At 47.4% G+C, this 26,914-nt stretch overlaps 1 protein-coding gene across 2 annotated transcripts in view; it reads right to left on the bottom strand.

The window, feature by feature from the left end:
• Positions 1-26,914, bottom strand: part of PPP1R36 (protein phosphatase 1 regulatory subunit 36) — a 67,462-nt gene that overhangs the window by 28,639 nt on the left and 11,909 nt on the right. The window contains exons 1-6 of one of the 2 annotated variants that reach the window (XM_060261810.1): positions 14,442-14,520; positions 13,192-13,256; positions 11,486-11,575; positions 8,612-8,730; positions 5,452-5,518; positions 1,211-1,309 (exon numbers count right to left, since the gene is read on the bottom strand). In XM_060261810.1, the coding sequence (XP_060117793.1) occupies positions 1,211-1,309; positions 5,452-5,518; positions 8,612-8,730; positions 11,486-11,575; positions 13,192-13,256; positions 14,442-14,489 (488 nt within the window). In that variant the 5' untranslated portion in view covers positions 14,490-14,520. Of the gene's footprint in view, positions 1-1,210; positions 1,310-5,451; positions 5,519-8,611; positions 8,731-11,485; positions 11,576-13,191; positions 13,257-14,441; positions 14,521-26,914 lie in introns of those variants that run through there. The other variant, XM_060261811.1, reaches the window with a different exon arrangement.

The raw sequence follows: 26,914 nt of genomic DNA, 5'->3' as shown, positions 1-26,914 counted from the left end.
CCAGCCAGCCCAAGCAGGCCTTGCTCACCTGGGGTTCTCTTGGCCCTGCCCCCCCATTCAAAAGGCCAGGAGGCCACCCAAAATCACATAAGAAGTGGAGAAAGGGTGGCGTGGGCTCCTCCAGGGGCTAATGAGGGCTGCTGGGGATGTGGCAAAGCCCCTGGTGACTGGCTGGCTGCCTGCTCTCCTAATCCAGGGATTGTTATGCAGCTGCACCTACTATTCAATGGACAAGGCAGGTGGGGAGAAAGAGGGGGAACCCTCAGAAAGGTTCAGGAGTTGCACTCCTGTGAGCTCCTGCTGAATCTGAGGCTTGCCATTATACCCTCACTGTAGTGCTGGGATTCTACCAATGGATCTTATTAAATGTCCAGCAAGGCTGTTTTGTGAAGGAAAGAGGGTTGCACTCAAATGGAATGGTTTGGGAGGGTTCAGGGAGGGGTAGGATTTTCACACATACACGAAGCTAGCTTTTGATGAGTGAGACCGCTGGACCGTTAAGGTCAATACTGTCTCATCAGACTGGCAGCAGCTCTCTAGGGTCTCAGGTGGATGTTTTTCATATCCCCTACTGTCAGAACTTTTGCACTGGAGATGCTGGGGATTGAACCTGAGACCTTCTGTACAAAGGGCAGACACTCTACCACCGACTGCATTGTTTTTATAGTGTGTCATCCACCTGGAGTCTCTGTGAGAAAGGCAGACTATATATGAAGCAGGTAAATCCATGATGAGCTTAACCATGTGTTTGTTGTTGTTCAGTTGCACAGTCGAGTCCGTGTGACTCCATAGACCAAGTCACGCCACACCCTCCTGTCTTCCACCATCCTCCAAAGTCTGCTCAAATTCTAGTTAGTTACATCAGTAACACTGTCCAGCCATCTCATCTTTTGCCGTCCCCTTCTTCTTTTGCCTTCTGTCTTTCCCAGCATCAGAATCTTCTCCAGGGAGTGCTCCCTTCTCATTTGGTGGCCAAAATATTTCAGCTTCAGCTTCAGCGTCTGACCTTCCAGGGAACGATCAGGGTTGATTTCCCTTAGGACTGACTGAGAGTCCAAGGGACTCTCAAGACTCTTCCCCAGCACCATAGCTCAAAAGCACCTATTGTTCTGCAATCGGCCTTCCTTATTGTCCAACTCTCACAGTCATGCATTAACCATGTGTACATCTGCCTTGAAACCCGCCCTGTCTAAACGGCAGTTTTACTTACCCCATACAATATCTCGGGTTGTTCTCCAGGGTGAATTTTTCTAAAAAAAAGTTGATGTAGTAGAGCAGAGCCATGAGGAAATCATCCAACTGCTTGCACCTAGGACAAAATTTAGGAATCTCACAATACCGCACGAGTAAACATCGCAACAGAGCATTTGTTCTAGGTACAAAGGTTGTTGCTGTGCATCTTGGAAGGATCCCCCTTAACAGTCAGACATGCTGCTGCCTTCTCCATCATCATCAGTACAAAGAACATGTGCTGATTTAATGAGTTGATTTATTGACCACTGTTTTGCCTGGGATCCAACAAACTCCCTGGGTGCACCTCAAGTGATCCCGCTGGTCCATGGAAGTTCTGCCTAAGCCCCTCCCCACATGAAATTGTCTTATAATGAAACAAGACTATTGGTCTGAATCAGACCTCTCAAGGTCGTCTACTCTATACTCAGCCAGACCTCTCAAGTCAGTATTGTCTACTCCTGAGGGTTTTGTTTTTTGGGGTGGGGGTGGGGTGGGGAGGGGTTTGGCCACTGTGTGACACAAAGTGTTGGACTGGATGAGCCATTGGCCGGATCCAACATGGCTTCTTTTATGTTCTTATGTGTGACACAAAGTGTTGGACTGGATGAGCCATTGGCCTGATCCAACATGGCTTCTTTTATGTTCTTATGTGTGACACAAAGTGTTGGACTGGATGAGCCATTGGCCTGATCCAACATGGCTTCTCTTATGTTCTTATGTGTGACACAAAGTGTTGGACTGGATGAGCCATTGGCCTGATCCAACATGGCTTCTTTTATGTTCTTATGTGTGACACAGAGTGTTGGACTGGATGGGCCATTGGCCTGATCTAACATGGCTTCTCTTATGTGTGACACAGTGTGTTGGACTGGATGGGCCATTGGCCTGATCCAACATGGCTTCTCTTATGTTCTTATGTGTGACACAAAGTGTTGGACTGGATGGGCCATTGGCCTGATCCAACATGGCTTCTCTTATGTGTGACACAGAGTGTTGGACTGGATGGGCCATTGGCCTGATCCAACATGGCTTCTCTTATGTTCTTATGTGTGACACAAAGTGTTGGACTGGATGGACCATTGGCCTGATCCAACATGGCTTCTCTTAAGTGTTACACAGAATGTTGGACTGGATGGGCCATTGGCCTGATCCAACATGGCTTCTCTTATGTTCTTATGTGTGACACAAAGTGTTGGACTGGGTGGGCCATTGGCCTGATCCAACATGGTTTCTCTTATGTTCTTATGTTTTATATCCAACCAGACCTCTCAAGGTCAGTGCTGTCTACTCTATACCCAACCAGACCTACTCTATACCCAACCAAGGTGAGTATGGTCTATTCCAGGGGTGACAAATGTGTGGCCCGGGGACCCAGAGGGCTCCTGTTAGGCCCCTGAGTAACTGGCTGTCGTCTGCTTCCTTCTCCCTCTCTCTTGCTTCGTTCTGCATCACAGCTTGCTTCGCCAGGCTTGCTCAATCGCATAGGAGCTGCAGAGCAAAGCCTCTATTTTCTCCATTGGCTGAGACTCCTCCCTTCGGGAGGAAGGGGGAGGGGGAGCTTGCTTTGCCAGGCTTTCTCAATCTCACAGCAGAGCTACTGAGTCAAGCCTCTCTCCCTTGTGTCGGCTGAGGCTCCTCTCTCTCCTGGTCCCCTGAGGAAGAAGGAAAGAGCTAGAGCTTCCTTGGCCCAGTTCCATGGATCACATGGGAGAGATACAAAGAAAGCGCTTTTAAGACCAACAAGTGCTAATGTTTTAAGCATGTTTATGTTAAGCTTTTTAAAATCTTTAATTGTGTTTGTCTGTTGTCCTTTATAAAGTTTATATCTCTGCTACCCGGCATTACATTTTATGATACACACGGCCTGGCCAGGTCTCATCTATGTCAAATCCAGCCCTCATAGCAAATGAGTTCAACACCCCTGGTCTACTCTATACCCAACCAGACCTCTCAAGGTCAGTATGGTCTACTCAAGACTAGTATCTGACAAATGGAGATTTGACTCTCGAAAGCTTATACCAGGGGTGGCCAAACTGTGGCTCGGGAGCCACATGTGGCTCTTTCACACATATTGTGTGGCTCTCGAAGCCCCCAACACCCCATCAGCCTGCTTGGAGAAGGCATTTCTCTCTTTAAATCACTTCTCTAAGCCAATCTGGCTAGCAACCTGGAGAATGCATTTAAAGTTAAAGTTTCTTTCCTGCCACCTCTTCCTCCCCTCATCTGTTTTCCTTCCTTCCTTCCTTCCTTCCTTCCTTCCTTCCTTCCTTCCTTCCTTCCTTCCTTCCTTCCTTCCTTCCTTCCTTCCTTCCTTCCTTCCTTCCTTCCTTCCTTCCTTCCTTCCTTCCTTCCTTCCTTCCTTCCTTCCTCCCTCCCTCCCTCCCTCTCACTCTCAAACATCTGATTTTAATGTCTTGCAGCTCTCAAACATCTGACGTTTATTCTATGTGGCTCTTGCATTAAGCAAGTTTGGCCACCCCTGGCTTATACGCTGAAAATCTTGTTGGTCTCTAAGATGCTACTGGTCTAAGGTGCAAGTGGACTTGAATCTTAGCTGTTCTGCTGCAGACCAATACGGCTAACCCCTGAATCACACTAGCAGGGGCTCTCGGGGGTCTCAGTCACAGGTCAATCACATCACCTTCTCCCTGAGCCTTTTAACTGGAGATGCCGGGGACTGAACTTGGGACCTTCTGAATGCCAAGCAGATGCTCTGCCACTGAGCCACAACCCCTCCCCTTCCCATGGCAGCTCCTCACCCTGCATTGGCTGTCACTCAAGGCTGTCACAAACCACAAGACCATTCTAGAGGGCAGAAGGGAAAGGAACAATGGAGCTGCAGGGTGTAGGCAGGGCTGCATACCACCCACCTATGGAAAAGACAGCATCTTTTGGAACTTGGTTTTTATTAGTAATTGAGTCATGAAAGGAATATATTTCCCTCCACCCATGTTTAGCAATCAAAATTCTGGCCATTAAAATGCATGCAGACATAAGGAAGTCAGCTGATGACTCAAGCCAGATTCAAGGACAGAGGATACCTGCTGCGATATTAGATTAGACTGAGAGAGCAACTTAACTATAACAAGATTTTAAGATGTAGAAAAATTGGCATTGCCAGATGATGGTGATTACATACCAATGATATAAAATTACACATTATATAATTATTATTATTATTACTAGCACTAATATTACTAGCAGAAGAGAGAGCCCGTTTGGCGTAGCGGTTAAGCGCACGGACTCCTGTCTGGGAGAACCGGGTTTGATTTCTGCTCCTCCTCATACCTTGGGTCAGCCACAAGTTCTCTCAAGGCTGTTCTGCTCAAGAGCGGCTTCTGTTAGAGCTCTCTCAGCCCCACCTACCTCACAGGGTGTCTGTTGTGGGGAGGGGAAGGGAAAGGAGATTGTAAACCACTCTTAAGACTCCTTCAGGTAGCAAAGGGCATGGTATAAATCTAATCTCTTCTACTGCTACAGCTACTACTAATAATAATAATCTGAAATCCCAAGAACTTGGCTAGATCTCGAATTGTAGAACAACATACCACTGAAATACCAGACTGCAACAATTCATCGTTATCAACAACAACAACAACATCATCATCATCATCATCAATAAATAACACCAGTTCAGCTCCAGAAGACCACGTTGCTTGCAACAGCAAGAATCCTGAGAAGATATCTCTGCAATTCCCAAGAACTTGGCTAGATCTCAAGTTGCTGGACGCCATCTACCAGTCAAATATCAGACTGTGATGATGATGATGAAGAAAAAGAAGAAGAAGAAGATGGTGGTGGTGGCAATGATGGTGATGGTGATGATTATCAAAGATTTCAGGTTTTCACGGCTGGTAACATCATTAGGGTTTGTAGAATCTTTCGGGCGCAAGTGCCGTGTTCTACTGGAGAAAGTTTTCCTTCCAGACGTTTCATTCTCAGCTGCGGATGAGGATGTTCCTGCGCCGCTGAGGATGTTCTCCGCAGCTGAGGATGTTCTCCGCAGCTGAGAACGAAACGTCTGGAAGGAAAACTTTCTCCAGCAGAACACGGCACTTGTGCCCAAAAGATTCTACAAACCCTAATGGTGATGATCGATGGTGGTGGTGGTGGTGGTGATATCACTTCAGGTTTCTCCACTGGTGTCACAAGGTATTATAAGACGGGACCCCACCCCCACCCCCACCCCGCAGAAAAAAAAAATACCCAACTGCCTACCTCAAAACTACTGAGAAGGAAGGAACGTCAAGCGTATCATCGTCATGTGCCAGAAACATAGCAGCATCTAGAGACGGCCAAATTAAAAAAAAAAATGCGCCTTATAAAAATGAATATTTACCCAGCCCTGCAATGTATCTGCACGGTGCTCAGAAAGTATGAGAACAAAGATGGCAAATGTGCTTCTTCAGTTTTTGCTTTGCTCATGCAATTTGACTGCAACTGAGGTTTTTTTCAAAAATACTTACAATTTATCGTTTTGCATGGAACAACGAATACCAACCTTGCCACCGAAGACACACACCCCCGCCCCCGAATCGCCTCTCATTCACATGCATAAGTGACCAGAAGGGATTAAACACTCTGTTACGGGCAATATCTTTTAAAATTTCCCATTATTATTTCAAAATGGATCAAAAGCAGTCATGGGAACTGCGATTTCCAGGGGAAGATCAGTGTAGGGAGAGGGAATATTTTAAGGATCAGAACCACATCTGTCTCCATATCCAGCAAGTTTTGGACAAGGAGTAGCAGAACGTGAGGGGAAAGGCTAGGACTCTTCTGCCTGACATACTAGCTTTCCACATGCAGTGTGTTCTTGATGTGTGTGCATGTGCGTGTGCGTGAGGGGGGGGGGAAGGAGAGAGAAATTGCTGGATAGTAGGGGTCGTTTTGCAGAAAAATAGGTGGTGGGGCTCATTAGCATAACTACTAGCATATGCCGCCGCCCCACCCCCAGCCAAAAGCAACCCAATGCAAGAAGGAGAGCCCCAGGTGAACGAGGCCTGCTTGGGCTGGCTAGAGATCCAGCCAGCCCAAGCAGGCCTCGCTCGCCTGGGGCTTTCCTGGTCTCCTCCTCCCCGCCACCGTCAGAAGGCCAGCAAGCCACCTGCCACCCAAAATCACATAAGAGATGGAGAAAGGGTGGTGTGGACTTCTCCAGAGGTTAATGAGGGCTGCTGGAGGCGTGGCAAAGCCCCTGCTGGCTGGCTGGCTGGCTGCCCCCTCTTCTAATCCAGGGATTGTTATGCAGCTGCACCTACTATTCAATGGACAAGGTAGGTGGGGAGGAAGAGGGGGAACCCTCAGAAAGGTTCAGAAGCTGTGCTCCTGTGAGCTCCTGCTGAATCTGTAAATGAATGTTTATGGTGGACTGTCCATCCTCCTCCTTGATGCAGATGTTGGATGACTGAAACGTGCAGAATACACTGGCGATCCACATTGAAGGTGCACTGGGACGTCTGCTCGCAGTCATTTTGAAAAATTTTGCGGACTTCAGGGCATCCTCGAAAAATGCTTTGCACAAGTCCTTTGTCATTGTCAAAAATTATTGCGAAGCTTATAGCGATTTGCAGATTTTGTACGCTGCTTATGTGACCTGGATTATGTGACCTGGATTATTTTGGATTATTTTGTACGCTGCTTATGTGACCAAGTGTTCACTTGGAACTTTATCAATTGGCTATTGCAGGGGTGGCCAAGCTGCGGCTCAGGAGCCACATGTGGCTCTTTCACACATATCATGTGCTCTTGAAGTCCCCACCGCCCCACTGGCCAGCTTGGAGAAGGCATTTGTCTCTTTAAATCATTTCGTCAAGCCAAGGCAGCTGGCAGCTTGGGGAATACATTTTAAGTTAAAGCTGCTTTCCTTCAACCTCTCCCTCCCTTCCCATCTATTTGGCTTCCTTCCTTCCTTCCTGCTCTCAAACATCTGACATTCATGTCTTGCAGCTCTCAAACATCTGATGTTTATTCTATGTGGCTCTTATATTAAGCAAATTTGGCCACCCCTGGCCTATAAATTGACTGGAAGTAGTACTTGGATTGTATTAGTAGTTTGTCACAGATCGCTCAGGTGTTTCAGGGGTTTTTTGTCCATAATTTCCCAAGGAGGCAGAAACTCCTGCCTTGCCTATACAGCACTCCATTTTTGTGTCCTGCTGGCAAAGCATGGGACCATTGCCTAGTACTGGGAGGAATGAGAAAATATGCTATGCGTGGGGTTGTCAGTTCTGGGATGGGCAATTCCTGGAGATTTTGGGGGGGGGGGTGAAGCCTGCGGGGGGGGGGGGAGGAGAGGGATCTCAGCAGAGTATAAGGCTCTGGAGTCCATTCTCCAAAAGCGGCCATTTCCTCCAGGGGAACTATCTCTGTCATCCTGTCAGCTATAGCGGTTCCTCAGGAAGCCTCAGGAGGTGGGGGGCTCTCCTTCTTTGGAGGTTTTTAAACAGAGGCTAGATGGCCATCTGACAGCAATGCGGATTCTGTGAACTGACAACTCTCCGTGTACCAAAAACTGAACAGAAATATATTTAAACACCACTAAATCGGCAAACATAACATCAGTTGTCACCATGTATAATCATAGAACGTAATAATGGAAAAAATACAAAAGGAAAGCCATGTTAGTTGCTCATCGCAGCTACTGTCCACATAAGACAAAAATGCCTTATGTAGACAGTAGTTCTATGATGATGCATGGTGACAACTGATGTTATATTTGGGGATTTAGTGGTATTTAAATATATTTCTATTCAATTTTTGGTGCACAGAGAGTTAGTTGCGTATTTCTGAAGCTTTTCTTCCTCCGTGGTCCCGATACTAATGTGACGATTCTGTGAACTGAGGCAGATCATGAGCAGAAGGGCGGGAAGGGCTACATCAGTGCTTAGTTCTCATGGCCCTTTCTTACACGTCCAAGGAAATGCTAATCGCCACTTAGGGATCAGACAGGCTACTTTGGTCAGGGATCCTGGGGATTTTTTTTTTGCCATCTCCGGGGCATGGAGCAGGGATCTCTTGCGGTGGGGGAGGTACTTGTGAATTTCTTGCATTGTGCAGGGGGTTGGACTAGATGACCCCGGAGATCCCTTCCAACTCTTACGATTCTATGATCTGAAAATTAGCTGTCATTCTGGAAAACTGCCAGCCACCACCTGGAGGCTGGCAACCCAAACAGATCCTGAATCAATAACCCTCTCCCAGTTTACACAGCCTTTGTTCCGGTGTAGCAATGCAAAGGGGAAAGGCGTCGATTCCAGATGACTCTAAATCAGCAGTCTCTGAAACAATCTCAGGTACTTTTCCGTATTATCAACAAAGCCTCAGTGGTGCAAACGATTCTGTGACTGCAGCACAAACTACACTTGCGCTTACTCACACTTCACATCTTCCAGCGTGATCAACTCGTTCTGCCCTCGTTTCGGAGGCCGAGGCACTTTATCCTCCCGGATCCCGGATCGGGAAGCCAGGATATCTCGGAAAGCGCTTGGACTTTGCCTGCACATAAGGAGGGGAGAAATCTTTTAAAATTCCATTTCTTTAGAGGAACAACCAGGGTCAGTTCTGGGGCTAACCTCTGGGAGGCTGACCAAAATGGGCAGCCTTGTTAGTCTGTTTGTAGCAGCAGAAAAGAGCAAGAGTCCAGGAGCATCTTAAAGACTAACAAAATCTGTGGCTGGAAAGGAGCTTTCGTGAGTCGCTGCTGGCTTCTTCAGGACAGTGACTCACGGAGCTCCTGCTCCATCACTAGGGTTGCCAATCCCCAGGTGGGAGGAAAAATAACTTGTTTGCATTGACTTGTTACAAGCGATTTGAAGCGTCTGGCGTTCATACCCTGTATCTGAAATTGACTTTGTGAAGCTTGAAGAAGCAAATGTGAAACGAGGGCATTAGTACAACCTTGTCGCTACAACTGGACTGCTGGCTGCTTTATAAAACTCGGATTATTGTGACATCATCCTTCTGCGCTTCACCATCGGATTTTCTAGCAAGAGAAAGCATTGGATTTCTTAAAATATGGACTTTGTTTCTGGTGATGTTTGAGATGTTCCATGTATGTAAGAGTCTGCATTAATTCTACTTTAATCATCACCTCATATCATACAAGCTGTTAAGTTTTTGTATTGTTTGTTATTATTTGAGGCTGGTAATCACAGAAGCCTTTGGCTTTATTTTTCTGGCTACTCACTACTGCGATTTTCTTTTGGTTTGTTCAATCTCCAGGTGGGGACAGGGGATCCCCCAGTTTGGAGGCCTTCCCCCCCACTTCAGGGTCATCAGAAAGTGCATGGCGGGAGGGAAATGTCTGCTGGGCATTCCATTATACCCTATGGAGACAGATTTCCATAGTGAATAATGGAGAATTGACCCGTGGGTATCTGGGGCTCTGGAGGGGCTGTTTTTTGAGATAGAGGCACCTCATTTTCAGCATAGCACTCAGTGCCTCTCCCCAAAATACCCTCCAAGTTTCAAAAAGATTGGACCAGAGGATCCAATTGTATGAGCCCCAAAAGAAGGTGCTCCTATCCTTCATGATTTCCAATGGAGGGAAGGCATTTAAAAGGTGTGCTGTCCCTTTAAATGTGATGGCCAGAACTCCCTTTGGAGTTCAATTATGCTTGTCACAACTTTGGTTCTGGCTTCACCCCCAATGTCTCCTGGCTCCACCCCCAAATCTGGCTCCACCCCCAAAGTCCCCGGATATTTCTTGAATTGGACTTGGCAACCCTACGCCACCACATATTTTGTTCATCTTTACAGAGCTCCTGGATTCTTGCTCTTTTGTACTGCAACAGACAGACTAGCTTGGTTGCCCATCTCAATCCACACCATAAAGTCCCCTCAATTCTTCCTCTCTGTGGTTCCCTCTCTCCTTGCACCTCTCTCCCCCAGCCTCATCCAGCCTGGCCCCGACAACGGCATGACTTGATTGTCCTCCGCTCTTCCCCTGGGCCTGCTCTCTCACAGTGATGGTTCCTCTCCGGCTCATCTCCCTGGACTTTCACTCTTTTCTACTGTGGGAGGCTGGTTCCCTATCAGGGCCACCCAAATTGTGCATGAAAGAGGAAAGGAAAGGTCCCCTGTGCAAGCACCAGTCGTTTTCGACTCTGGGGTGACGTTGTTTTCACAACGTTTTCACGGCACTTTTTACGGGGTGGTTTGCCATTGCCTTCCCCAGTCATCTACACTTCCCCCCCACCAGCAAGCTGGGTACTCATTTTACCGGCCTCAGAAGGATGGAAGGCTGAGTCAACCTCGAGCCGGCTACCTGAAAACCCAGCTTCTGCCGGGGATCAAACTCAGGTCGTGAGCAGAGCTTAGGACTGCAGCACTGCAGTGTTAACACTCTGCGCCCCGGGGCTGCCTGAAAGAAGCAGTTTGCAAAAGCCTGTGGAAGCATTTCCAGCTCAGGCTGCATTACGGTTGCCAACTCCGGTTTGGATTTTGGAGATCTGAGGGCAGGCTTGAGTTGGGAGAAGGAAGAGAGCTCAGCCGAGATGCGATGCCATCGAATCCACCCTCCCAAGCCAGCGTTTCCGCCATGGAAATAGATCTCTCTAGCCTCATTCCTGGAGAATTCCAGGCCCTGCCTTGATGTTGGTAACTTCAGGTTAACCCTAGAGGGCCAGTGTGGTGTAGTAGTTCAGCCCCCTCGGGGAATGACAGAATGAGAGCAGGGGCTTGGGCGGAATAAAAAAAGTAAAGGTAGTCCCCTGTGCAAGCACCAGTCGTTTTCAAATCTGGGATGACGTTGCTTTCACAGCAGACTTTTTACGGGGTGGTTTGCCATTGCCTTCCCCAGTCATCTACACTTTCCTCCAAGCAAGCTGGGGACTCATTTTACCGACCTTGGAAGGATGGAAGGCTGAGTCAACCTCGAGCTGGCTACCTGAACCAGCTTCTGCTGGGATCAAACTCAGGTCATGACCAGAGGGCTCCGACTGCAGTACTGCAGCTTTATCATCTGTGCCATGGAATACCCCACCCTGCAAGACTGCAGTGTCCAGGGGTTTTTATAGTATAAAAGGCCCAGCAGGAACTCATTTGCATATCAAGCCACACCCCCTGATGCCAAACCAGCTGGAACTGCATTCCTTTGTGTTCCTGCTTTAAAAAAAAAATAGCCCTGGCAGTGTCCAAGGAGAGAGATCCATCCTCAAGATTCATTTTACATTAAGCTTCCTGGGGAACTCTCCGGAATCAAACGCAAAGTAGTAAGCAGATAAATAAAGAGAAATAAAACCTTACATACCTATCGGGTAGTTTAGCACCAGGTTCCTGGAAATGGATAGTTTTGCCCTTCTTCACTTTCTCCTTGGGCTCTGGGGTAGTCAGGAAGGCACTAGAATATATATATATATTTAAAATAGTAGTTGGAAATGCCATTGCTCACAGCCTTCGTGTATCACTACAGCAAGGTCATCCGTTCATGCAGTTAGATTTAGATGAGTCGCTGCATTGGTCTGAAGTACAGAACTAAGTCTGAGGAAAGTAGCACCTTGAAGACCAACCAAGCTGTATTCGAAGTATAAGCTTTTGTGGAAGCTGAAGAAATGAGCAGGCACATGGAAGATTATACCTTGAATCAGGGCTATTTGTGTAGGAAAAGCCCAGCAGGAACTCATTTGCATATTAGGCCATACCCCGACACCACCATTGTTTCACACACGGCTTTTTTGAAGAGAAAGTCCAGTGGGAACTATTTCCATATTAGGCCACATCCCCTGGTGCCACCATAGTCTCATGCGGGCCTTTTTTGTAGAAAAAGTCCAACGGGAACTCATATGCATATTAGGCCACACCCCCTGACGCCACCATTGTTTCACACAGGGCTTTTTTGTAGGAGAAGCTCAACAGCAACTCATTTGCATATTAGACCACACCCCTGGCACAAAGCCAGCCAGAACTGTGTTTCTATGAGTTCCTGCTCAAAAAAAGCCCTGCCCTGAATTAAACTTGGTGGGTCTTAAAGGTACTACTGGTCTCAAACTTTGTCCCTGCAGTTGTATAGCACTCAGTGGGAGTTGCTACCCAGCCAATCTGAAGTCATGTGAAGAAGAATTCCATCAATTCAGCTATGTTCCTCTGTGTCTGCATCCCCAAAGGGGTTTCTCCATGACATCGTGCCTGCTGTAAAACGTTGCTATACGCTATCTGTTACTGAGGGTGGATTGTATTTTGCCTCTTTGAGAAAGCAGGGCTGTACCTGTCAGGGGCTGCTTTTACGTATCCATGATAGCTACTTGAATTTGGCATTAAATAAAGGACTCGCACATCAGATATTTACTCAGGATTTTATTGTATTTCCTAGGACTAGCAACAAAGCACTTTGTATCGGCACTTTAATGCCTGTTGGGATATGAACTATATAGAGGCACAGAGAAGACATAAGCGTCAACTGGAAACTGACGTGGGAAATCGACACGATTGTGTTTACTGAACTTTAGACTGAGGTTGTCGTTTAGACTGATGATGGAGTAACGGAAGAAATAACCGACTTATAACATCGCCTAGGCCACCGGATGCGAACTGTGATAATAAAATAAGGCTGGATGCCGCCTAGTTATTTTTCGTATGAATGAAATAGCACCTATTATGTTTAATGTTTTTATGGTTTTATAATGTCGCGCGTGTTTTTACACTGCTTTCAGCCTGTGAGCCGCCCTGAGCCTACTTCGATGGGGGAGAGCAGGATATAAATCCTATAAAACAAAACAAAAATAAATTGTTGTTTATGTCTTACTGATGGATTCCTACTGCTGAAGATATTGTACTTTCTTAAGTTCTTTTGGTATCATATCTCAAATACACAGTGAACATATATTAACGTAATTAGTAATTTCCCCACAGCTGTATCCCTTTCCTTCACACCACTGGAATGACTGCAAGGAAAGCGGGACGCACAGCTTTCACCAAAGGTGTCACCTCTAGAAAGGCAGAGCGATGCTCAACACTCACCCAGCAAAGTCAAGAGATTTGCTGTCCTCTCTCCAGTACCACAAGCCGGGAGTAGCTTTTGTCAACTGCAAATGTTTAAAAGACACAGGCTTTAAGACACTAATTTATGCCTCCAGTCTCCATGTTAGATCTGCAGGCTGAAACTCAAGTGAGATCAGAACTCTGTGGTGACGAGTGATAGATTTCCCCCCCGCCCAGGGTGCAATAAATGAAGCTACATTCTACCGTGTCAGTCCAGTGGCCCACACAGATCGGTGTTGTCTGCTCATCATGGCTGCTCTGTTGCAGGGGCTGCCAAACTGTGACTTTGGAGCCACATGTGGCTCTTTCACACATATTGTATGGATCTCAAAGCCCCCACCATCCCGTCGTCTGGGTTGGAGAAGGGCATTTGTCTCTTTACATTCCTTCAACCAGCCAAGTCAGCTGGTGGCTTGGAGAAGGCATTTAAAGTTGCTTTCTTTCTATTTCCACCTCCCTCCTTCCCCATCTATTTTCTTTCCTTCCTTCCTTCCTTCCTTCCTTCCTTCCTTCCTTCCTTCCTTCCTTCCTTCCTTCCTTCCTTCCTTCCTTCCTTCCTTCCTTCCTCGTGGCTCTCAAACATCTGACATTCATGCTTTGTGCTCTCAAACATATTTATTCTATGTGGCTCTAAAATTATGCAACTTTGGCCACCCCTGCTCTGGAGGGTGGCTTCTCTAGTTTTATTCCCAGATGAGGTTATTTCCTCACCCCAAACCCTGTCCTCTCCAGGTTCTACCCCCCCCCCCAAAAAAAATCTCCATTTATTTTATTTTATTTATTTACTTTGGATTTATATGTCACCCACTCCGCAAGCAGACTCTGGGCACCTAACAGTCATGGTAAAAGAACAATTTATTTATTTTATTTATTTATCTGGGATTTATATCCCGCCCTTCCCACCGAGTGGCTCAGGGCGGCTTACAACATATATAAAACTAACATAAAAATATAAAATTACACTTTAAATTAGCATTTCACAATATATAATTAAAATTTGAATGACAATTTTAAAACAAAAAAAAATGTACAAACAATTTCAAAACTAGATATTTGGTGCTATGGAAAAAATGTTGATGTCTCAATGTATTTTCCAACCCAGAGCTGGCAGTCCCTCCCTTCCTCCCTCTTTTCCTGCCCAGCTCAGGAATATCACCCCCATTGCGAAACTGCAGCAGCTACTAAGCTAAGCCTTTAATGCAGTTGCGTGTCCAGCAATGGAGACTTACGGGAACCGGCGGCCCCTTGGGCAATTCGAAAAAAAAATACTGCGACATGATGAAGCCTTGTTTACTGGCAGTATCCTGGCAACCGTTTGAGTGGAAGGTCCCGTCTCCGTCTAGAGACTACAAGTTCCGTCATGCAACGCAGCAGAGTTCTATTAGTTGATAGGGATACGGAATCTTAGGCAGCGCTGCGTCTGAAGAGGTGCGGTATTTGTGCAGGCGGCGGAGAACAGTGAGAAAAGCTGCGCTTTCCAAAATGCCTCCGTCCTTTTGCACAAATATTAAATGAAAACTCTTTTTAAATGCGCAGCAGGGACTCCGATCTATCCAGTCGCTGCTTCTTTTCTCCTTCAGCGGGTAAACATGGGTTGTGTTAATAGGAGGGACGGTGGTTCAGTGGTAGAGCATCTGCTTGGGAAGCAGAAGGTCCCAGGTTCAATCCCTGGCATCTCCAACTAAAAGGGTCCAGGCAAAATAGGTGTGAAAAACCTCAGCTTGAGACCCTGGAGAGCCGCTGCCAGTCTGAGAAGACAATACTGACTTTGATGGACCAAGGGTCTGATTCAGTAGAAGGCAGCTTCATATATTCATATGTCGAAAAAAGCAAAAGCTTCCTGTACAAAATGTCTCTTATGTACTGTTGAATACTTCCAAACTTCCAAAAATAGGAAACATTAATTTCTTTTACTGTCATCACAAAGTTCATACAACATTCATAGTCATTCCAGATTAGCTCACTGTATGCTCAGGGTAATTCACGTATATTCATATATATCCATATATATCAATAATATACCTTATACTATACATAATAATATACTAGGCATTAGTAAGTGATGGTGAAGTGAAATAAGGTATAATATTGATTGTGAAGAGTGAAGCAATATAGTGGTATGACGTTCTAGCTTGGATAAAGCAACAGTGCAAAACAGGAAGTTCAGACAGGTTATGCCTGTAAACTGATGGTATTTGGAAAATATATATGAATTACCTAAACATACAGAGAGCTAATCTGGAATGACTATGACTGTTGTATGAACTTTGTGATAACAGTAAAAGAAATTATTTTTTTCTATTTTTGGAAGCTAGTATCTTTATTGGGCAGGACATATTTCCAGGATGGAAAACCACCGCCTTCCCAAGATTGCCCTGTATGGCGAACTTTCCACCGGCCATCGAAATAGAGGGGCACCAAAGAAGATGTACAAGGACTCCTTGAAGAAATCCCTTGGTACCTGTTGCATCAACCATCACCAGTGGTCTGACCTAGCCTCAGATCGCAAAGCATGGAGGCACACCATCCACCAGGCTGTCTCTTTCTTTGTTATATATAATGTATTCTCTTGTTATATATAATGTATTTTGTTTCTTGGGTATGTTGGTAGATTGTGGTGTGGTCTCCTTTAAATGGTTGAGTAACAACAGCTGTGTCCGTCCCTTTAAAAAAAAGCCGTGGGCTCTGATAGCCGAAGCCGCAAATTAAGATATCAAAATGGGCGTTTGAGAAAGAACTTGGCTGGAGTTTTCAGGTTGTTTTACCAACTATTTCTGTATGTTTTTGTTAAGATTATTTTGTTTTAGGGTAGTTTTTATCGGTCACTTTTGTTGTTTACAGTTGACTTACGAGGAAGCTGCAGGAGCAGCGGAACGCAATCAAATCCGGGGTTTGCGTGAAGGCTAGAATTTGTCCTTCAGAAGTCAACAAACAACGGAGGGACTCCTGTGGAACATTATTTTTGAGTCTGTGTACTCATTTTGGAAAACTCAGTGACTGTGTGGGGTCCTCCTTGGTATATTGTTTTGAGACTGTTGTTTTCTATTTATACTGTATGAATGTATGCCCACTGTTGTAGGCTGTTCATTTCATTATAATAGAACTTTATATACACCAGTTAAGAGTGTTTGTTTGTGCACAATAGTTTGTATTGTTGTATTTTAGGAAGGATGGAAGGCTGAGTCAACCTAGAGCCAGCTACCTGAACCAGCTTTCGCTGGGATCAAACTCAGGTCGTGAGCAGAGGGCTCCAACTGCAGTACTGCAGCTTTACCACTCTGCACCATGGGGCAGTAAATAAGAGGCATTCTGTACAAGGAGCTTTTGCTTTTTTCAAACCTGTCCATGTGACTTTTCTTGTGGTTATAAATCCCCAGGTGGGGGCAGGGGATCCCCCGATTTGAAGGCCTTTCCCCCGCTTCAGGATCATCAGAAAGCACGGGGGGGGGGGAATGTCTGCTGGGCACTCCATTTCCTATGGAGACCGATTCCCATAGGGTATAACGGAAATTGATCCGCTGGTATCTGCGGCTCTGGGGAGGCTGTTTTTTGAGGCAGAGGTACCAAATGTCCAGCATAGCATCCGATGCCTTTCTTCAAAAGACCCTCCAAGTTTCAAAAAGATACGACCAGGGGATCCAATTCTATGAGCCCCCAAAGAAGGTGCCCCTATCCTTCATTATTTCCAAATGGAGGGAAAGCACTTAAAAGGTGTGCGGTCCCTTTAAATGTGATGGCCGGAATTCTCTTTGGAGTTCAATTGTGCTTGTTACATCTTTGCTCCCAGCTCCACCCCCAAAGTCTCCTGGCTCCCTATCTCCCTAGATATTTCTTGAATTGGACATGGCAACCCTGCAAGCACTCCCCCCCCCCTCCACATACCCCCAGTGACCCCTTCTCCATGCCCAGAAGATGGCAAAAAAACCTCCAGGATCTGTAGCCAAACAAGCCTGGAGAAAAACTGCTGACTGTCCGGAAGCCTGCCTTTGGTGTAAGGAGACTTCCTCCAACAAAGCCCGCCTCTTCCATGGGAAAAGGACTTCCTGCCATGCGAGAAGATTTTGCAGCTATTTATTTGTTTCCTTCATTTGTACCCCACTTTTCTCCCCAAGGGGGACCCCAAAGTAGCCAACAACATCCTCGCCCTTTCCATTTCATTCTCACAACGACCCTGTTAGGATGAGAGAGCTTGTGACTGGCCCAAGGTGACCCAGCAAGCTTCTATGGCCAAGAGAGGATTTGAAACCTGAAAGGTTAATATGCAATTAAAGGGCCAAACATTAAAAACAAAGTGTAAAATAAATCATAAACCATGTATTTATTGCAGAAAGCTAGAAGCATTTAAGGGCCCATCATAAGCCTCGTGCAGAGCCCCGTGGCGCAGAGTGTTAAAGCTGCAGTACTGCAGTCCTAAGCTCTGCTCACGACCTGAGTTCGATCCTTGGCGGAAGTGAATATACAATATACCAGGGAAAGCCAACGGTAGCTCTCCAGATGTTTTTTGCCTACAACTCCCATCAGCCCCAGCCAGCATGGCCAATGGCTGGGGCTCATGGGAGTTGTAGTAAAAAAAAAACATCTGGAGAGCTACCGTCGGCCTCCCCTGCAATATACAATCATAACACTGATTGCTAAGTAACGACGCAGAGAGTCCACAATTAAAGAGACAAGCTCTGTATTCGTAAAGATAGTCCCCTGTGCAAGCACCAGTCGTTTTCGTGACGTTGCTTTCACAGTGGCCGTTTTCGCACTAGCGTTTGCTCCAGCGTAGCGCCCCATTTACCTCCGGATCTTCTCTTGGATTTCGCACATCTTGCTCCGGCGCTGCGGTTTGCTCTGGCGCTTCAGGGATTTTACGCCGGAGTATGTTTTTCAGCATTCTGCCGGAGTTTCCGAAAACCTCCGGATCCACTCCGGATCCACTCAGCGGAGTTTGCTGTGGGAAATCCATCCACGCCGGATCGACGCTTTGTGGGCGGCACCCTCTCCCTTTCCGTCCTCCCACCCCATCCACCCCCTTGGCCAATCATCAGCCTTTCGCGGCGCTTCCCCGAAGTGCCGGCGCGGCCATTTTTTTTTTTTAAACTTCACAGTTTTGCGTAATAGCGATATTTCGAAATTAACAAAGGGAAAAAAACCCCTCCTGGAATAGTTGCGTTATTTCGCTGTTGCGTTATCCCCCGCCTCTTCTCCCTTTAGGGGCCCCGGTGGGGGGACCGCGGCAGCCCCCCCAGCAGGCCTTTTCCAGCCAGTTCGTTTCGGGTCTAGTTTGGGGAGGGCGAGCGGGAAGGAGGCGGTTTCATCGGGCCGGAGGAGGGGCCCCGGCAGCTTCGACTCTCCCCAGCTCAAACACCCCCACTTCACTTCCATTTGCGCCCCGCTTGACCCCGCCGGCTTCCCGCTGCCGCCGCCAGCCTTGGCAAAGGGAGCCCAGCCGCCCAGAGACATTTGGCGGCGGCGGCGCTTCTCCATTGTTGGGGGGGGGGGAATCTAGTGCCGGTGCGGGCCAAAGCGTTCATGTGTGTGTGTTAAAAACGGAATGCCTCCCTCAGCTGTGCCACCAGGATTTCTGGACCTGCACAAAATCGCCATGTATAAAATGGGAAGTTGGAGTCCTGCATTCTTCTCCCTGGCTACATTCTGCTCGGTTAGAAAATAGACGGAGCTCGCTCTTCATACCCGCCACAGAAGGGGAAGGAGAGAATGGGGCGGGGGGGGGGGGGAGCTCTGGCAGCAGGAATCAGTCAGGTCCCCCGTTGCAAGAGCCAGCCGGAGAGGGGAAAGAGAGCGGAGGAAATCCCAGCTTCGCCACCCGGGAGGGAGCGAAGGGAAGAAGCTGCCACACACACACACACACACACACACACACAAACCCCTCGATTTCTCTCTCTTCGTTATTGCGATATTTCGCAACTTCAGAATTTGGGGGGGGGGGAATATAGCGCTAGGAATGCTTCTGTTAATACATAAAGGACTGTGGAGGATTCTACAGCTGCAGCCAATCCATGAGCAGCAGCAGCACACGTGATGCGGTTTGTCCACGAAATGAAGGGGAGGGAGCAGCTCGATGTTACGTTAGTACGTTAGTACGTCATTACGCAACCAGACTTGCGCTTAAAAAAAAAAAAGATTGACAGGGCATCGAACTCAAGTCGATGCCAGTGGGAAAACGATTTGAGCCGGGGCTTCAGGGAAGGCGACTCCGCAAAGAGTCACTAGTGGGAAAACGAAAAAAATGATCCGGAGATAATTGCGCCGGGGAATAAGGGGAGCAAACGCTAAGTGGGAAAACGGCCAGTGTTTTCACGGCAGACTTTTTATGGGGTGGTTTGCCATTGCCTTCCCCAGTCATCTACCCTTTCCCCCCAGCAAGCTGGGTATTCATTTTACCGACCTCAGAAGGATGGAAAGCTGAGTCAACCTTGAGCCGGCTACCTGAACCAGCTTTCGCTGGGATAGAACTCAAGTCGTGAGCAGAGGGCTCCCATTGCAGTACTGCAGCTTTACCACTCTGCGCCACGGCCACGGGTGCTGCATGAACTCATACACACCAATTTAACTGAAACTGTTATGCTGTTGATTTTTCTTCAGTAATAATGCCAATGTTTCAGCAAGGGTACCGTATTGCTGGTAATTTTATCTTCAGCAAAAATGCCGCGTTTCAGCAAAGATACAGTGTGACATGCTTCCAGTTTTAAGATGTATTTCGACAGCCTTCGTCTGACACACTTATTTCCAATATCTGGAACTGAAATATACAATACAACACCTAACATTCAAGCATAACATCATATTGTATAAAAATATTACAGCCACTGGAGATCAGTTGTAAAAGTGGGAGATCTCCAGGTCCTGCCTGGAAGCTGGCAACCTTAGGTAGGTTTGCCAAACTCCAGGTGGGTTATACAATAACACAAAAAAACTGTGGAAAATAACGAAAAATCATGAAAATTACTTCAAAAATATAATTAATTTTTGAACACTACAACATCACATCTTATTATATATTATCAAAAGTTCATGAATATAAGGTATAAAGTGCACAGAATAAATTTTCAAAAGTGTTTGCAGTTAATCATGTCAACTCCAGGTGGAGGCTGGAGATCTCCCACTATTACAATTGATCTCCAGGCAACAGAGATCAGTTCACCTAGAGAAAATGGCAGCTTCGGAAGGTGGACTCAGTGGCGTTATACTGAACTCAAAGCCCCTCCTCCCTGAAACCAACCTCCAGGTTGCCAACCTGGAGCTAGCAACCCTACTAATGGTTAGAGCAGGGATGTTGAACATGCAGTTCGGGGGCTGAATCAGGCCCCCGGAGAGCTCCTATCAGGCCCCCGAGCAACTGGCTGTCATCTGCTTCCTTCTCCCTCTCTCTTGCTTCCTTCTGCATCACAGCTTGCTTTGCAAGGCTTGCTGAATTGCACAGGAGCTTCGGAGCAAAACCTCTATTTTCTCCACTACCTAAGGCCCCTCGCTTGGGGAGGAAGGGGAGAGGAATAGCTTGCTTTGCCAGGCTCTCTCAATTGCACAGCACAGCTACTGAGCCAAGCCTCTCTTCCTTCTATTGGCTGAGGCTGCTCCCCCCAGTCCCCTGGGGAAGGAAGGAAAGAGCCAGAGCTTCCTTTGCCCAGTTCGCTGGGTCCCATGGGAGAAATACAAAGAAAGCATCTTTAAAACCAATGAGTGTTAACGTTTTAAGCATGTTTTAATTTAAAAAAACCCAAACATTTGGGTTTGTCTGTGTTCTTTATAAAATTTATATCTCTGCTACCTAATCTTAAATAGGTACACACATGGGCTGGCCCAACAAGGTCTCATATCAGATCTGGCCCTCATAACAAATGATTTCGACACCCGTGGGTTAGAGTGTCAGATATCTGGGAGATGCAGGTTCAAATTCCCACCCTGCCAAGGAAGTTTGCTGAGTAACCTTGAGCCAGTCACATGTTCTCGTCCCAGCCTACCTCACAGGGTGGCTGTGAAGATTAAACAGAAGAGAGGAGATCAGTATAAGCTGCCGGGTCACTGAGGAGAAAGGCAGGGTATAAATGAAGTGAATAAATGAAGAGAGAGCGTGTTCTTCAGAGCTATGTCACTGCCAGGTCGACTCTGAGGCCTGCCTGTTTCTTGGCTTGTGCTCTGTGACCTTTTTTGACAATAGCGCTGCGTATGTTGTGTCTGCCGTTGCTATTACACAAGCTGTCGAGGATATTCTGGTGGTTTGGCAAGGAAGCTGCATATTTATCAAGAACAAGAACTGATTTGAAAGTCAGATTGGCATTGCGGAGTCAGAGATTCGAAAAAGAGATCCTAAACTAGATTTTTTTTAAAAAAAAGAGAGAGAGAGAGAGGGAGAGAGATGACAGAGCAAAGATAGATGTTTATGCTTCTTGGAGGTTGCATTCTAGATATCTTGCACGCATGCAGGACTCTGGGGACGTTGGGGCTGGAGCCAGGAGCAAGGTTGTGACAAGCAGGACTGAACTCCGGAGGGAGCTCTGGCCGTTACATTTTAAAGGGACCGCTCACCTTTAAAATGCCTTCCCTTCATGGGAAATAATGGACGAAGGGGGCACCTTCTTTTGGGGCTCAGGGAATTGGACCCCTGGTAGGGCTTTCAATCACCATGTGGAGGCAGGGGATCCCCCAGTTTGGAGGCCCTCCCCCACTTCAGGGTCATAAAAAAGCAGGGGGGGGGATGTCTGCTGGGTACTCCATTATTCCCTACGGAGACCAATTCCAATAGGGTATAATGGAGACTTGATCTGTGGGAATCTGGGGCTTTTGGGGGGGGCTGTTTTTTGAGGCAGAGGCACCAAATTTGCAGCATACCATCCAGTGCCTCTCCTTCAAACACCCTTCGAATTTCAAAAAGATTGAACCAGGGGGTCCAATTCTGTGGGCCCCCAAAGAAGGTGCCCCTATCCTTCATTATTTCCAATGGAGGGAAGGCATTTAAAAGGTGATCGCCAGAACTCCTTTTGGAGTTCAATTATGCTTGTCACAACCTTACTCCTGGCTCCATCCCTAAAGTCTCCTGGCTCTCCCCCCCCCCCCAAAAAAAGTCCACAGATATTTCTTGAACTGGACCTGGCAACCCTAGCCCCCAGTCCAATATTTTTTAAACTTGAGGAGCGGGTTGGAGAAGCACCAAATGCTATGCTGAAAAATTGGTGCCTCTTCCTCCAAAAACAGATACCCATGCATTGATTCTCCATTATACTCCATTAATGGAGTGCTCAGCAGACATTTCCCTCCCCTCCCCCACTTTCTGATAGCCCTGAAGTTGGGGGAGGGCCTCCAACCAGGGGATCCCCTGCCCATAGCTGGGAAATGGCAATCCAATGAGTTTCAGAAACAGGTAACAATGTTCCCTTCTCACATTCCTCCTCAGAACAGGCCGGGCGCCATTTTGGAAAATGAGAGAGAAGAGGGCTAGGCCGGTTTGCAAGTCCTGGTTTCTTAGGAAACCTTCTCCTCTAAAGCCTAGCTTACACATTAAAAAAATAAGAGAAGCCATGCTGGATCAGGCCATTGGTCCATCCAGTCCAACATGCTGCGTCACACAGTAGCCAAAACCCAGGTGCCATCAGGAGGTCCACCAGCAGGGCCAGAACTTCAGAAGGCCTCCCACTGTTGCCTCCCAAGCCACAAGAAGACAGAGCATCACTGCTCCAGACATCAAAGAAGCCATGTTGGATCAGGCCATTGGTCCATCCAGTCCCACACTCTGTCACATAGTGGCCAAACCCAGGTGCCATCAAGAGGTCCGCCAGTGGGGCCAGAATTACAAGATGAAGAAGATATTGGATTTATATCCCGCCCTCCACTCCGAAGAGTCTCAGAGCGGCTCACAATCTCCTTTACCTTCCTCCCCCACAACAGACGCCCTGTGAGGTAGATGAAGATATTGGATTTATATCCCGCCCTCCACTCCGAAGAGTCTCAGAGCGGCTCACAATCTCCTTTACCTTCCTCCCCCACAACAGACACCCTGTGAGGTGGGTGGGGCTGGAGAGGGCTCTCATAGCAGCTGCCCTTTCAAGGACAACCTCTGCCAGAGCTATGGCTGACCCAAGGCCATTCCAGCAGGTGCAAGTGGAGGAGTGGGGAATCAAACCCGGTTCTCCCAGATAAGAGTCCGCACACTTAACTACTACACCAAACTGGCTCTTCCAGAAGCTTTCCCACTGTTGCCCCCAAAGCACCAAGAATACAGAGCATCACTGCCCAACATATACCTTCTCATGATTACTTTACACATGATAGACTGGGCACCACGTACATGGGAACTGAGGAGAAACCACAAATCACTTTGTTACACGGAGTGGGAACCCTAAATGCTACTCCATAATGAGTGAATCCAGTGGCGAGCCCATAGACTTTCTCAACTAAAGAGCATTGCAGTAAGGATAAGACAAGGCGAAACCAAAGTTCTGTCTGTGGCAGTGACTCACGAGGACAATATTAATATAGATGCTAATTAATGTTTATGAATATTATTCATGACATTTGCATCTCAGCCTCGCTCCTAGGAGTTCACTGCAAGGAGTTTCCTCCTGTTGCTTTCAACCGGGATCAAACCTGGGACCCTCTGCATGCCAAGCAGACGCTCTGTCACTGAGTCACACAACCCTGCTCTGTGGGGCTTGGGTTACGGGGTGGTCTCTTGGGGGTGGTGAGGCTGAGGGAGACAGCGAGCTTCACAGCTAAATGGCGATTTGAACCCAGGTCTCCCAACACAAGATTGTAACCCCTGGACTCTTGCAGACTCTTGACAGTAGCTGATGGCATCATTAAGAGATGAGCAACCGCATGTATGCAAAGACAACCCTAACTCGCAGAAATGCAAAGCACACTTTTTGATAATGCTGAGGAGGAGGAGGAGATGATGATGATACTGGATTTATACCCTGCCCTCCACTCCGAATCTCAGAATCATAGAGCGGCTCACAATCTCCTTTACCTTCTTTCCCAACAACAGACACTCCGTGAGGTAGGTGGGGCTGAGAGAGCTCTCCCAGAAGCTGCCCTTTCAAGGACAGCTCTGTGAAAGCTATGACTGACCCAAGGCCATTCCAGCAGCTGCAAGTGGAGGAGTGGGGAATCGAACCCAGTTCTCCCCGATAAGAGCCTGCACACTTAACCACTACACCAAACTGGCTCTCTGTATGTGCCTAAGAGTACTCTCGTGCACTGGAGCAAAGGCTGGAGAAAGTCTCGGACCTGGTTGCATCTCAGAGTACCACTGCTTGCCTTGCTTCGCAGCCCCAGGACAAGATGGGTTATTAGCTCTGAGTACTGGCTAGAGGTTGCCAACTCTGGGTTGGGAAATTCCTGGAGATTTGGGGGTGGAGTCTAGGAAGTATGGGGCTTGGGGTGAGGAGGGACCTCAGTGGGGTATAATGCCATGGAGTTTACCTTACAAACCTGCCATTTCCTTCAGGGGAACTGTAGTCTGGAGGTTATTCCAGGAGATCTCCAGGGCCCACCTGGTTGTTGGCAAACCTAGTGCTGTCTCAGATTTCACCAAGAGAGAAAAGTAAAGTTGCTATTTCACAGGTGGAGAACAAAGATAATTAGCCAGTTGCCCAAAGGCACCATTAACCAGTTTTTCTTCTGGCTGGCCAGGAAAGGAAAGTCAGGTAAGGTTACCTCCCCTGAAGAGCAAATAAAACGTGTCTTTCCTGCCGCTGTGGGATCTTCAACACTTGCGCCTCAGGATCTACAATAACAATAGGGTTGCCTTGCAACTCAGCTTTCTCGGCCCTGTTCCCTCCTTCTTGCCACCGCCTTCCTTTGTCTGAGATCTGAAAGAGTGTAATACCGAAGCCCAGTCAACCTGGTCTTGGATAGGAGACCACCCCATACCCCACGCCCTGCAGGGACGGGCCATGGCTCAGTGATGAAGTATCTGCTTGGCATGCCGAAGTTCCCAGGTTCAATCCCAGTTAGGAAGAGGAAGAAGAGGAGGAGGACTCTGCCATTCATAAGAACATAAGAGAAGCCATTTTGGATCAGGCCAATGGCCCATCCAGACCAACACTGTGTCACACAGTGGCAAAAAAAACCCCAAGTGCCATCAGGAGGTCCACCAGTGGGGCTATAAGCCCTCCCACTGTGCCCCATCCAAGCACCAAGAATACAGAGCATCACTGCCCCAGACAAAGAGTTCCAAAAATATGCTGTGGCTAATAGCCACTGATGGACCTCTGCTCCATATGCTTATCCAATCTCCTCTTGAAGCTGTCTATGCTTGTAGCTGCCACCATCTCCTGTGGCAGTGAAGTCCACGTGTTAATCACCCCTTGGGTGAAGAAGTACTTCCTTTTATCAGTTCTATCCCTTCACTCCTCAGAGCAGCTTACAATCGCCTTCCTTTCCTCTACCCACACCACACTACAGGTAGTAGGTGATGTGAAAGACCCTTCTCTGCCTGAGCCCTTGGACAGCCACAGCCAATTCTGAGTAGATAACATAGACCAATGGTCTGATGCAGTATAAGGCAATGTTATGTGTTCTTGTGCGAGAAGGCAAGAACTCAAGAAATGGCTTTCGTGTGGTATTTTGAATCAGCATCTTGGATTCTGAGCATGACTTAAAAGGCCAAGTTCCTCTGCTAACATTAACCCTGGCTTTCCAGGGTATAGAACAGGGGGCCTCAACATGGTTCCCAAGGGTGTCATGGCACCTATCAATGCCTTTTCTGGTACCTGACAAGAGTTTTAGGTGGGGCTTTTACCCAGCAAGGATTCTGAGTGGTCACTAGAAATTCAATGGGCTGTGCAGGTTTTTTAAACCTGCTTTGGTAGTAGCTGCCACCACAACCAGGGCTTTTTTCCCTGGGGGAACGCAGCAGAACGGAGTTCCAGAACCTCTTTGTGGAAACAAAATTCTCAAAAAATATTTAAAAATTCATGAAGGGCACTCGTGTGTTTCTTCTTCATTTCCCTCTTGAGAGTTCCGGCACCTCTTTTTCCAGCAAAAAAGCCCTGACCACAACACAAGGATCTTCACTGTGTGACTGAAGGTCATTCGGAGCAGCCATTTTGTGGTTGGCTCTGCCTTTTGAGGCAGACATGTTGTGGCAGCCATTTTCTGCCTGAGCCCACCGCAGTGTGTCAGAATTCCAAAGGTGCCCACAGGTTCGAAAAGGCTGGGGACTCCTGGTACAGGAATACATGACTACCTTTACCCTGTCCTTGGCAAGACTAAGTTTATTCCCAGCAAAGCAGCTGCTATTTATTTTATTTCTGTGCCCAGCGTTTTTCCCGCCGAATGCTTCCCTCTGTTCCGTACAAGCAGTCCCATGCCTTAGACAGAAGTGAAGAACATCCCATACAGAACAGATTCTGACCTGCTCTCCTGTACTTTTCCACTGAAGCAAGTATTCCCTCCGCTGTGTTTTGCTTTTTGGGTAGGAAGAAGACAGACAGGTTCAGCATAAAGAGGAACATCCCGGGCTGGATTAAAAGTCTTTAGGTCATTCCTGACATCTCTGTGACTCAGATGCCACGCTGTTCCTTTGGCCTGGACTCATATAGCACAGCAAGCCATGTACTCCAGAGGAGTTTTAAATGAGACCAGAAACAAAAGTAGGACTGCCAATCCCCAGGTGGGGACAGGGGATCCAACCAGTCTGGAGGCCCTCCCCCATTTCAGGGTCATCAGAAATCGCGTGGCAGGAGGGAAATGTCTG

Source organism: Heteronotia binoei, chromosome 21 (genome assembly GCF_032191835.1).
Source record: "Heteronotia binoei isolate CCM8104 ecotype False Entrance Well chromosome 21, APGP_CSIRO_Hbin_v1, whole genome shotgun sequence".
NCBI classification, from domain to species: Eukaryota; Metazoa; Chordata; class Lepidosauria; order Squamata; family Gekkonidae; genus Heteronotia; species Heteronotia binoei.
Note: the sequence above shows the minus strand (reverse complement) of the source record. Positions and strands in the feature narration are given on the sequence as shown.